This window comes from Desmodus rotundus, chromosome 2, assembly GCF_022682495.2.
Source record: "Desmodus rotundus isolate HL8 chromosome 2, HLdesRot8A.1, whole genome shotgun sequence".
NCBI classification, from domain to species: domain Eukaryota; kingdom Metazoa; phylum Chordata; class Mammalia; order Chiroptera; family Phyllostomidae; genus Desmodus; species Desmodus rotundus.
In genome coordinates, this window is record NC_071388.1 from 182366228 (window position 1) to 182379505 (window position 13278).

General features: G+C 42.4%; 1 protein-coding gene across 1 annotated transcript in view; it reads left to right on the top strand.

Moving 5' to 3' along the window:
- KIAA2012 (KIAA2012 ortholog) overlaps positions 1–12895 on the top strand; it is a 112002-nt gene extending 99107 nt beyond the window's left edge. Inside the window, exons 13-19 of the mRNA XM_053918945.1 lie at positions 1559–1676; positions 3436–3773; positions 5715–5917; positions 7138–7310; positions 8119–8338; positions 10667–10825; positions 12094–12895. Coding sequence (XP_053774920.1) covers positions 1559–1676; positions 3436–3773; positions 5715–5917; positions 7138–7310; positions 8119–8338; positions 10667–10805 — 1191 coding nt within the window. The 3' untranslated portion in view covers positions 10806–10825; positions 12094–12895. The remainder of the gene's footprint in view (positions 1–1558; positions 1677–3435; positions 3774–5714; positions 5918–7137; positions 7311–8118; positions 8339–10666; positions 10826–12093) is intronic.
- The last annotated feature ends 383 nt before the right edge of the window (positions 12896–13278 follow it).

The following is a 13278-nucleotide window of genomic DNA, read 5'->3' on the forward strand; positions in this document are numbered from 1 at the left end:
GTGAGTGTAAACACCTACATACTTGGTCAAAAGGCCCTACCTGGATCATGCTCCCGTCATAGCTACCACGTACAGCTGTGTAGATTGCCTACTATACAAAGGCACCTGACAAAGTGGGCAAGTCAGAGCTGAAATCCAGTCTGTGGCCTGCTCACCATGTCCTGCACCCCAGCATTGGGTTGTATCCTTCTGAAGGATGAGGTGACCATTTCTAATTCTTACAAAGGTACTAAAAGGAAACTTCAGTTTTTCTAAACTTACACTACTTCTGACACCAAACGTCTGGAGGTTTTTCCCACAACAACCAATCCTCCAACTCTCTGGACACCAACGGGGTGTCCAACGATTCAGTTCTGATACTATCTACCCAGAGTTAGGCCAGGCCCTACAGAGGATTCCCACCCCCCACTTCCCATCAGGTTTGATAATTTGCTGGAATGGCTCACAAAACTCAGGGAAACACTTATGTACTGATTTATTACAAAGTTTATGGAAAAGGACACGAGTGAATAGCCAGGTGAAGAAATGCAGAGGGCAAAGTCCAGAATGGTCCCACATGCAGGATCTTCTGTCTCCACGGAGTTTGGGGTGTGCCACCCTCTCAGCATGTGGATGTGTTAACTAGTCCAGAAGCCCTCTGAACTCCTTTGGTTGGGGTGTTTATGGAGGCTTCCTTACACAGGCATGGCTGATTACATCATTGGTGAATGGCGATTAACTCAAACTCCAGCCCTTCTCTCCCTCTCTGAGGTTAGGGGTGTGGAGTTGAAAGGTTCAGTCCTCTCTAATTACCTAGTTGGTTTCCTTGGCAACCAGTCCCCCTTCCTCAGGAGCTTTCCAAAAGTCACCTCATTAACATAATCTCAGATGTCGTTGAAAGAATCATGTTATGAATAACAAAACATACTGCCTTTATGCTCCAGAAATTACAAGAGTTTTAGGAGCTTTGTGCCAGGGACTGAGGATGGAAAACCAAATGTACATTTCTTATTATGTCACAATATCACAGGTACTGAGTGGGTAGCCATGACCCTGCTCTGCCATCATCTCTTAGAGGGAACCTGCATGTTGTCCCAGCCCACAGGGAAGGTGAGGACTGACATGGCTGCAGTCATCTGCTTGTAGTTTCCTGAAAGTTAGCGAATGATGCAGCAGTGAATAAAGCTGGCTTTGATTTAAACTACTTAAGCATTAATCGTGGCAACAGCAATCTATCAAAGGTGAAAACTGCTTCACTTTGATCCAGGTCTGTAGACCATGATTTAGTATCAAAAAGGGGGGTGGATCATAAAATGTATTCTATTCCTCCATTGTCCCATGAAATTATACCTGGCAGTTTAAAAATCAAAGGCTGAACCTTCGGCTTTCCTCGCCAGCTCCACACTCTCTAAAACTTGCTCTTCTGCTTCATCTGGAACCCACACGAATTCTATTCAAAGCCATTCTGCCTTGTTCAACACAACCTTCCTTTGATGTTTTTGTTTGTCTGTTTGTTTCAGTTCCCACATGTATCATTGTCCCTGTATCATGGTCCCTTTCCTTAAATGTTCACCTTTAGGAGGAGACGGAGTTGATTGACAACACCAAGAGAAAGAAAAGAACCAAGACAGACAAGCCTAAGGTGCCAAAGGAGGAGAGAGTAGAAAAGGTCCACACAGAAACAAAGGCTCCTGTTGGTAAGTGAGCATGCCCACAAGGAATGGCCAAGGACACACCTAGTGGGGGCTGGGAGGTGTCACTGAGGATCAGTGTGGATCCTATGGGACAAACTCTCTGTTTTGAGTCTTCTTGACCACCGCAGCTAAGATGGTGTTGCAGCCTTACTGCATGTCAACATCTCAGGAGACAGATACAGAGGAAACCAGCATGCCTGGAGACTTGTGATCACCAAGAAAGACAATGATAATTATATTAGCACCTATTTACTGAATACCCACGGTATTAGGAGCTCTGCATGTATGATATCATAAAATCCCCCACAACATCTTCATAAAGTAAGTGCTATTATATCATGTGGCAGTTGAAGCTGAGAGAGGTTGGGTGACTTGCATAAGATCAAACAGATCAAACAGTAAAGTGGAGGACCCAGGGCCTGACCCTGCTGCTTGATTCCAAACACGAGCTGCTACCACGGCCTCCATGAGCTAAACACTACATCACAATCTGAGAAACGGGCAGGGAGAGCATTTGGGAGGGGAAAGGATGCAACCAACTCTGTGTGATTACCCCAGATACCATTTTTCTTCTTGGTTCCCTATGTTATACCTCACAAGAAATTCACATTCCTGTGCTTCCGAAGACATTTATTTTAGCCTAAAATCTACACCAGTTTTTTCCTGGCCACATGATTCAGAATGCCCTCCAAACAAATAAAATATATATATATATAAAAGGATGACGTTAAATAGTCTCCTGGGCCACATCTATTTTTAAGGTTTGCTTTTCAAAGTCTTGCTGACTTCGTGGTGTTGTAACCCATGGCTCGGATAGCATTGGCAGGACTGGGAGGAGGAAGCGCTTGTGACCCGCAGAGATAAACTGAGGAAGAGTCCTGAGAGAAAGGAAGGCTTAAACTTTTCCAGGTTACAAACCTCACTCTGGAGGCATGACCATCCAGCTGTGTCCACAAGTCTCCCTTCTGGAGGGTCTCGCCCCCATCACACATTAGGGTGTAACAAAACATTTCTCGTAGCAAGATTACTGAATTACAGTTGATCCAACTAAAATAAGGCAATTTCTCAAAGGGTATTCTGTGGACTACCCTTCTTAAAACAGTTGGAGTGATTAGTAAAATGCAACTTTCTGCCAGATCAGACTCTTGAATGGGGCTCAGGAATCTGCATCCCATGTGATTCCATTGCACATTGGAGTGAAAAAGTTACTGAAAAGGATTCATAGAGCCCTGGCCAGTGTGGCTCAGTTGGTTGGGCATCATCCCGCAAGGCAAAGGGTCACCGATTCAGCTCCTAGTCAAGGCTCATGTCCAAGTTGCAGGTTCAGTCCCTGGTCAGAGTGCATGCAAGAGGTGACGGATCGATGTGTGTCTCACATCAATGTTTCGCTCCTGCTCTTTCTCTCCCTTGCCCTCTCTCTAAAGATACATTTAAAAAATCTTAAAAAAAAAAATAAAATAAAAGGATGCATGCCCTGGCTGGTATAGCTCAGTGCACTAAGTACCAGCCTGTGAACCGAAGGGCTGCCAGTTCAATTTCCAGTCAGAGCAATGTCTGGGTTGCAGGCCAGGTTCCCAGGTGGGAGCGTGTGAGAGGCAACCAATTGATGTATCTCTCGCACATAGATGTTTCTCTCCCTTTCTGTCTCCCTCCTTTCCCCTCTCTCTAAAAATAAATAAATAAAATCTTTTTAAAAAAGAAAAGGATGCATTGAGATCACATCTACTTAGCTATATCTCCATCCCTGATTATTGTCACCCAGGAAAGTCAAAGGAATCAAAGGCGGAAAAGAAATCAGAGCTAATTCCCAAAGGAAAACAAACAGGAGCCGAAAGGAAAAGGACACAGAAGGAAAGGAATCTGGAAACAGCAGCAGAGCTGAGTAGCCCTGATGCCATTAACTCTAAGGGAACAGAAGACACCTCAGATAAAGGTTTGTTTCCTTCAGCCTCTGTTGTAGAGGACCCTCGTCTCTCTCCCAGACCTGAGGCTCAGGAGAGCCAAGTTTCAATAGATAGAAGGTCATCGCCCACCCAGATTGCAACTGTCATGGGAAACATGGAATCTGAAGAAGAGAGAAACCACGAGGATCCTCCCAAGGTAGGATGCAGTGTTCTCACAGAAATCCCTCTGGCCCCACTGGTGCAAATGCAGAAGTGGGAAAAACTGCCCCAAATTATACTGCTGTACAGAAACAGTTCTAATACAGAATGGTTTTAGCTATTCTACTTTGGTACCTATCAACTTTTTGAAGAAGCCAGACCTGATCAAAGTCATAAGGTAGCGAAGACCCTCTGAAATGATGTGTTGTGAGGTCCCAAACTTCCAGGGTACATGCCCCACCCCTTAAAGAGCAGGAAGCTGGTGCAGCAGCCATCTGTGAGGGGTACAGGCCCCATAATTACTGGGAAAGGTGGATTCGGGCCATCAGAGCCAAGCACATATCCTTGACTTGACCTGAAGCTCATGCCTTGCTTGCCTCCAAAGGCTGTGGATACCTCCTTTCCTAATCTGCTATTCTGTGGCCCACAGCTGGCCCCCAGGCAGCTCACACAAACACTCACATCTGCCTTTACAGGGTACTTCTGCATGTAAGAGTTACTTTGTTCCAGAGGCCTTGATTCCAATGTCAAGTATTTAAGAGAAAAACTAAGTGAATGTAAAGAAAATTACCCTTGAAAATTCCTGCTGATAACCAAAAATAATACTTACAAGTACATCATTTAAAGAGACCAACACAGCCAATTTTTCCTCTGCTGTTGGAATAGATCACTATTTCTTCCACTGAGATGAAGGTGTTGAACTGTATTTAGAGATCTTGTACCAAAAAAAAAAAAAAAGTATCTTTAAACACTACATTAAAATGCCCACAGTTAAGCCACTATGGTTAAACTTACATAAGTTAAATGTATATGGTACAACTCTACTGAATCTCATTTAATCTTTACAGCCAAACTTTTAGGTATGATTAGTCCTATTTTACAGACCTAGAAACTGACGCTTGAAGAAGCTAAAAGCTGTTGCCATAGTTACATAAACATCAAGTGGTGGAGCCAAGATTTAAACCCAGATCTTTTGACTCCAAAATCAGAACTCTTGTCACTATTTTAAATTATGTATTTTATAGTCCATGGTCTTCCAAAAAGGATTTCAGAAAGATGTCTCAATCCTCCCAGCTGCCTAGATTATGAATTCTGCTTTCCACAGCAGACGACAGTTTCAAACAGAACTTTTCTGAGCCCGCTGGGTTATCAGAATTTCTTAGATTTATTGCCAACCCATAGCACCACGCTGCCCCTGCAAAGGCTAAAAAGCAAGGGAGTGTCACCCCAAGTTGGATACACAGGGAAGAGTTGCCTTTCAAGGTTCCCCTTATAGGCATATTTCTGACTGACGAGGAGGCACCAGGGAGCAAAACAAAGGTAAGATACCCTTCACATAAACTGAGAGAACCTTTCATGGAAAAAGTGGGTTTATTTGGAATTAATTGTGAGTCTGACACATCTACACCTAAGACCGCCCTTGGTAAAATAGCCTTTATCGAGAACCTGTGCTACCTAGCTGACTTCCTGGGAGAAGCTTTTAAAATCACAGATACCTCCCACCTAAATATTCTCATTTAATTGGTCTGGATGAGGCCCTGGCCTCAAGTAATTTTTAAAAGCTCCTTGGGAAATTCTATAGTGCAGCTAGGGGTGAGAACTCTAGACATACAATGTTACCAAACATTATGTTGGCATTTTCACTGTTCCAGTTAATTCCGGTAATAGTCCCAAGAGAAAGACGATATCAGAGACATTAAGCTGTGATCTCCAAATCCTGAAGCTAGTAAGAGACTTGGATCCAGATCAGTCAGACCCCAGAGCCCAAGCTGGTGGCAGCAGAGTTTGTGCAGCTGTGGTCAGAGTGTAGCAACCACTCAATGGTTCCATCTCGGATTAGAGACAATCTCATCTAGGGTGGAGGAAGGGCTCACTGCTGAGACGCTCACCCCTGATCACTGTACTGTCGGGTTGCACTAAGAACTTACTGGTTTCTTAGGAGCTCTTCGCCAAGCGGGAGCAGGAGAAAGCTTTCCGGGACAGGCTGCGAGCAGAGAGGGCTGAGATGAGACGATTGGAGGTGGAGAGAAAGAGAAAGGAGCAGGAAGAGCAGAGGCAGCTCCAACAGGAACAGCTGGAGAGGGCGGAGAAGATGAAGGAGGAACTGGAGCTCGAGCAGCGAAGACGCGCAGAGGAGATGCGGTGGGTCGGTGGGTGGGAGAGAGCAGCCTCAGAGGCTATGGCCATATTAGGAAGCAGAAGAAAAAGACAGGGGTTGATCTCCACTAGGGACAAAGTTTGGTTCTGAGGCTCCTGCCCTGAAGTAAAGCAGCATGTCTCATTTTTCTCTATCCTCAGCTATATTAGGAAACACCTGAACCAAAGAAAAGATTCAGTGTCTTGACCATTAGGCTTACTGGATAGCTGTTCATGGGAGCTTCCTGGCAGGGCTGTGCACTTCAGTCCGGAAAACATTTGTTAAGTCCCTACCACACTGTCTGGTTTACACTAGGCCCTTTCACAGGCCTTGACTCATTTCATTTCACCTTCGTAACAACTTTGTGCGATGGGAGTTTCAAAATCCATTTTATGAAAGTGGAAAAGGAAGCTCTGGGATCTTAAGGCCTGTATTCCAGAGCACAGAGCTGTGTGTTGAAACAGGCAATCTTCTATTGGGTTGGCCAAAAAGTTCATTTGGTTTTTTCCGTAAGATGGCTCTAGTAGTGCTTAGTTGTCTTTAACTTCATTCAAAACAATTTTGTTAGATTGTATTTTGACAGCTGTCATATCAGCGTGCATTTAAGAAAAAACATCAAAATTGATGAATTTTTGTATAGCCATTTTGATATTGAAGATGGAAGAAAATACACAACATTTTTGGCATATTATGCTTTATTGTTTCAGGAAAGGTAAAAACCCAACTGAAACACTAAAAAAAAAAAAAAAATTAGTGCAGTGTATGGAGAAGGTGCTGTGACTGATCGAACGTGTCAAAAGTGGTTTGAGAAGTTTTGTGCTGGAGATTTCTTGCTAGACAATGCTTCATGGTTGGGTAGACCAGTTGAAGTTGATAGCAATCAAACTGAGACATTAATTGAGATCAATATTTATACCACATGGGAGATAGCTGACATACTCAAAATATACAAATCAATCAACTTACTACTGAAAATGAAAAATGTATCTTATTTTACAGAAAAAACCATACGGACTTTTTGGCCAACCCATAGTTCCAGGTCCTTTGTGTTCTCGCCTCTGCACTTCACTTGGGTTTCCCTTGAAAAACCAAGCCTCCTTGAGCAGGATTCTCCCCACGGCCCATAGCCTGCAAAGTCTCCACCAGGAACACTGCCTGTTGGCTTGTCTTGCGAGGATGCCCCATTTTCTTCTGCCATTTTCCTGACTATCTTGTGTTTTCTCAGCTTGAGGAAACAAAGACAAGAAGAAGAACGGCAGTGGCAGGAAGAGGAGGAGAGAAGGCAGTGGCTCCAGTTGCAAGCAGCCCAGGAGAGAGCCAGGCAGCAACAGGAGGAGTTCCAGAAGAAACTGCAAGAACTGCAGAGAAAAAACCAGCAGGAGGAAGCCGAGAGAGCTGGTGAGGGGGATTCTGGAGCTCTCTCTGCCTCTCCTATCTGGGGCAGAAATATCTTTCTCCCACTGTGGGTGTTCATTTGAATCTCTCAGGAGTTAGTCCTATCCTAGCCCTTAGTGTGTGAAGCACTCTAAAAGTATGAGCTACTTTTTTCAAGGTAATTGATGTATGTGACCATAGTGAGTTCAGATTCACCAAAATAGGACTCCCTTGTGAAAAAACTCTTGTCTCCTGCTTGGAATTCAGTAATCCCCTGAACAGGCGATCCTGCCCCTCCCATTGCCCTTTCCACATTGCTCAGGAGGAGCTGCTTAAATTAGAGTCAGAGCCCTGTTCCTAGCCTCCTTCCCTAGCAGATGGAAACAATCAAACATCTGGATAGCTTCAGGGCAGCCTTTCAGGTGCTGATGTGGGGAATCTCTACGGCCTCACTTTTGAGGAAGAGAAAGAACTTTCAGCAGATGTCACTTTTTAGACTGAACGGTCCAGCTGAGTCAGCACCAAGTTTCTCCAGAACCTCACCTGATCCCCTTCCTCAACTCATCTGCATGCCACCCCATAAGCACACTAGGCTCTGGAAAATTTTCCCCCAAGGTTTTGTTAATTGTAGTATGCTGCACATAGTAGGTGCTTGACAATGGACTCTTAGTCAGTTAACCCCAATGTAATCCCCACAGAGGATCTGGCAGCCTGCTGGCAGGGCAGCATTTCTCTGGGGGAATCCCTGGGAATCACAGACTTGAGAGGTGGGTCAGAGAATTTTCTCCAGTACAGACCCCTGATGACGCCACCCCCCTTTTCTATTCTGCAGAGGCAGAGAAGCAAAGGCAGATGGAATTGGAAATGAAGTTAGCAGAAGAACACAGACTCCTGATGGAAATGGCTGAAGAAGAACGGCTAGCGTACCAATGGCAGAAACAGGAAGCAGAAGAGAAGGCTTGGCTGGAAGCAGAGCACAGAAGGCAAAAGGATGAGGAAGCAGCCAGGCTGGCTCTAGAGAAAGCCGTGAAACAAACCGAGGAACTAGCCAGGTACTGGGTATTTGGGCAACGGTTACCACAGGGGAATTGTTCAAGGGCTTCACTGCCTGGTGCTAGTACTTGCACTGCCTTTGGGCAAGTGAAGTCCAAATTATGCTCCCACTTTCTTCAGCATAATTTGGAAGAACTAAAAAACAGAGGTGCTTTTGTCACGGAATTTCTTCATGGCTTATAGAACTTGGATTGAAGCTGGAAGTTTAGAGATTATTTCAGTCCTCTGGTTTACAGATGAGAAAAACAAGTCCCAAAGACAGGAAGCATCTTGATCAGGGCCAGACAGTGAGTTAGGGGCACTGCCCAGGACAAAGACCCCCTGATTCTGAACCACTCCTTTCTCAGTATTTATTGGGTGCCCATTATGTGCCAAACACTGTTCTGGGCACTTCCTGGGAATTCAGGAGTAAGCAAGAGGGATGTCTCTTCTACCATGCCATTTATATTCTAGGAGTGGGGGGGATGGCAAGAGACTCTAAACAAATATAATGTAGCTGGCAATAAATGCTATACAGAAAAATTTTAAATCTGTGACAGGATTGCAGGCTTAGTTTAAGTATCTTTAAAATGTCTTATTTATTGATTGATTTTACAAAGAGGTGGTGGAGAGAAGGGGGCAGAGAGAAAGAAACATGGAATGTTTCCCACTTGTTTATGCATTCATTGGTTGATTCATGTATGCGCCCTTATCAGGGATCGAACCTGCAACCTTGGCATATCAGGATGATGCTCCAAATGAGCTACGTGGCCAGGATGCAGGAGGATTAGTTTAGATTGGTTGGCCAGGGCAAGGCCTCTCAGAAGAGGTGATATATAAGTTGAAATGTGAATGACAAAGAGTTAGTCACATAAACATCTGGGAGAAAAATATTCCAGCCGGTAAACAGTAAGTGCAAAGATCCAAAGAAAGGAATGAGACTGGCATGTTGGAAGAATAAAAGAAAGTCAGCATGGCTGGAACAAAGTGAACAAGGCACAAAGAGTACTTCCAGAGGTCAGAGGTAGACTAAAACCAGATCTTGTGAGGGCCTGGTTAGGAGAAAAGACACAGAATCAGTCATCAGGAACCAATGGCATTTCTCCCCTTTATTCTCACCAAATAGTAATGATCATCACATCTTTCTGGTAACAGAAGCTCTTGAGTAATAAGGGTTTTGGGGTTTTTTTTTAATTTTTATTTATTTATTTTTAGAGAGAGGGGAAAAGAGGAAGAGAGGGAAACATTAATGTGTTGTTGCCTCTTGCATGCCCCGTACTGGGGACCTGGCCCACAACCCAGGCATGTGTCCTGACAGGGAATCAAACTGGTGACCCTTTGGTTCACAGACTGGCACTCAATCCACTGAGCCACACCAGCCAGGACACTTGAGTAATATGATTTTAATCGACTCTTTAAGATGCATCTAAGCTAATACTCCATAGGGGACTGGAAAGAGAAGGCAGCCAGAACTCTATTTCAAGGTTTTCCATCTAACCTTGAGTCGTTCCTCTCCTGGACTTCTGTTATGTGAAGTAAAATCTTGATGCAATTTCAAAATTACGTATTCCATGCGTCATAGCAGTAGGGCCAGCCCAATTCCTAAGTATTGAAACCAAAAGCAAGCTACTGGAGTTACAATTTTTCACAAAAATAAAACTGACAAGTCATACGAGGCGAAGTTGAGCAATTTTCTAAGGCTTAGAGCAAGTAGCTGAAAGCAGAAAACCACGTAATAAAGGGATCTGTAAGAGGTAGAGCCTCACTCCACCAAGGGTAGAGCTTAATGCCAACTGGCTGTACTTCCTCTTCACTGTGTGACACTGGCCCCAAGTACTTTAACTTCTCTGGCCTGTTTTTTCCTCTAAAATACGGGAGTCCTGCCCTGGCTTTTGCGGCTCAGGGGATTAAGCACCAGCCTTCGAACCAAAAGGTTATCAGGCAGGGTGCATGCCTGGGTCACAGGCCAGATCCCCAGGTGGGGGCTTGGGAGAAACAAGGAATTGGTGTTTCTCTCACACGCAGATGTTCCTCTCCCTTTCTCCCTCCCTTACCCCCTCTCTAAAAATAAATAAAATCTTTTAAAAAATAAATAAGGGAGCAATGCAAGTTTAAGGACTGGGAGTTATGCCTTTCACTTCCCCAGTAGGAAGCTCATGACACTCTAAACTTCATCCGTAAGGAACTAAATGAACTGAGCATGATGTAAGACGCACACTGAAATGCAAGAGCAGGAGCCCCAGGTCCAGCTGATGATTACTCAAGTCCAGAGTTCTTCTACTAACTGTAAGGACCATTTCTAGGATGCTTAATCAGGATTGGGATTGGGGGTGGCGTTGTTTCTTTAGGCAAAAGTCTGCTTTGAAGAAACATCTTCATTTCCATCAAGAACTCCACAAGGAAGCCAGTGGCCTGCAGTGGGCACACAACATCTCCAGACCGTGGGTCTACTCTTACTTCCAGTTCCTACAAACACCCAGACCTTAATGCTAGAAGAAAACTAAAAAGTAAGTTGGGAAGTAATGACAAAAAAGAAACTCCTTCTATAATGAAGTTCCACCTCATCTTGTTCACCTCAACCCACACCTAACTTCACTCTGGGAAGTTCACTCCATTCACTACCCCTCCCCGCCACGACGACTTTACTCAACCCACTTACACTCTTCACTCATATAAATCCTTTATGTTCTCTAGCACCACATTAACCCAGCAGCTTTGGTGCCTGATTTCAGTAAGATGCTATCATAGTCTTAGGATAGTTCAAGTGTTTCATTTTTGTCAGTGTCTGAAGGAGTTGCAGGTAAATGGAAATTCTTCAATGCAAATAATTCTGAATTAGCTAGGAGAAGCTAATTCATATACATTAAGAATTATTATAGTTTTTATAAAGCAAATCTACATCCATTTCATCCTAAGAATCTAAAACCTAGTGTCTATTTAAAACAAGATAATCACTTGATTAATGTTCATTTCCCAATATGAGCCAAAGTAGAGTTTCTAGAACTACACTGTCCAATAAGAAGCCCTATGTAGCTACTTAAATGTAAATTAAATATTCCATTCTCCAGTCACACTAGCCACAATTCAAGTGCTCAATAACCAGGTGTGGCTACTGGCTACCATTTTGTACAGTACAGATATAAAACATTTTTATTATCACAAAAATTCTCCTGGACAGCAAACTGTTCTAGAGCCCAGAAAATTTAACACATCTTAAGGTTTGCCTCCCAACTGTGATTTGAAGAACCAACAATTCACTTAACCACCCAATTTTAAAAATCACACTGACTCTGTCAAGGAGTCTTGATTAAATAATTTGTCTTTAACATCTGTTTAATAAGTATCTAGTTTTACCATAGAATTATCATTAAAGGGGATGAAAGAGCTTCAGCAAAAATCTATAAAAGGATATTAAAGCAAGCATTATCTGAACCTGAATTTTCCCACAAATTTCCTTTGCCCTACGTTTTTACTTCATTGTCCACAGCTGAAAAACTTGATTATTTGCAGATGATTTCCTCAGATTTCCCACTAATGCTTATAAGGTACTTTTAATTGCACTTCTACAATCCAGAAATCAAGCTTAATTTTGATTCTGTATTGCTGTTACTGAACTTAGATTTGATGCTTATTTTTAATTCCTTGTTTTATGTAAAATAAGAAATAAAATGACCCAAACACTGGCTATCAGTCATAGTAAATTTAATGTCTTTTTCTCAAACTTGATGGCCCTACTTACACATTCATTCATTCATTCTTTCAATTATTTTATCAGATGAGAAAGGAGCATGTCAAATAATTCAACCAAGAAGAGAAGAAAGAATACTCAAGGAAAACATCCCTGTGGGGCAAATTACCATTATTGACTTTATTTTCTTCCTTCTTTTACAAATTTAGGATGTTGCAGTCAAACACTATGTAGAGTGGCTACACTAAATGTTATTCAAGGTCCCTTCCAAATCTGATAATCTCTGAAACTGTTTCTGTGAAAGGCCTATTTTACCAGCACTACTACATCAGATAATCACATCTGAAAGTTAACCATAGCAGAATTCAATGCATTTGGAAGAATCCAATTAATTGAAAAGAAAAAATTTATTTCCCCAGTAGCTAAGCTTTACCACCTAAATGCTGAGAGCCTTCAGAGATGCAAACAAAAATAAGATACCAAACCACATATTCACGCATTCTGGATTGCTCAAAGAGTCTATCGGCTTTGTTACTCAGGCCTGATATAAATAAACAATTTGACGAGGATCTTCTACAAACAGGCCTAATTTCTAGTCACTGTTTAATATAATGTAATAAATGCCAGGTGATGGTCTAAATGCACTAATTTACCTAGACTATATACGTATAATGCAAATAATTTTTTAGATAGGGTCAAATACAGGAATTTATAAGGCAAGCCAATTATTTTTAAGAGGTGACCTGGATTTATAAGTTTATAAAATGCATTAGAGACAGGTTTTACTTGCTCTTCTCAAATGCTCAGATGACATTCTATTTGGGACAACATGAAACTGGATTATGTATATGCATAGATATACTAAATTCTGTGATTCATTAAAAAGTTAAAAGGTTAAGACCTCTCATAGAAACTTATTTGGTACTTTAATTTTACACAATTTAAGTATATAAGATGTAAAGAAACAAAGGGAAAACATAAACAAAATATGCCAAACCTTAAGCAAGCAGAGAAACATTTTGTTAAAGGAATAACTGAAATTATCAATATAAGTCGATTACGAATTTTTGGTGTGCCCATTTATTCAACATGATTGGGTTAACTGTATCATATATATATGCACCATACAGAAATATCAAGTATTTTTAAAAAACAGAACACTGAGTATTTAAGCAGGTATTGTGGCCTTAATTAAATCCTCAATTCAGAAGGCACTTCAGTAACTTTCAGTGCTTCAAAGCCATGATGACCATCACTATACAGTACTGAAAA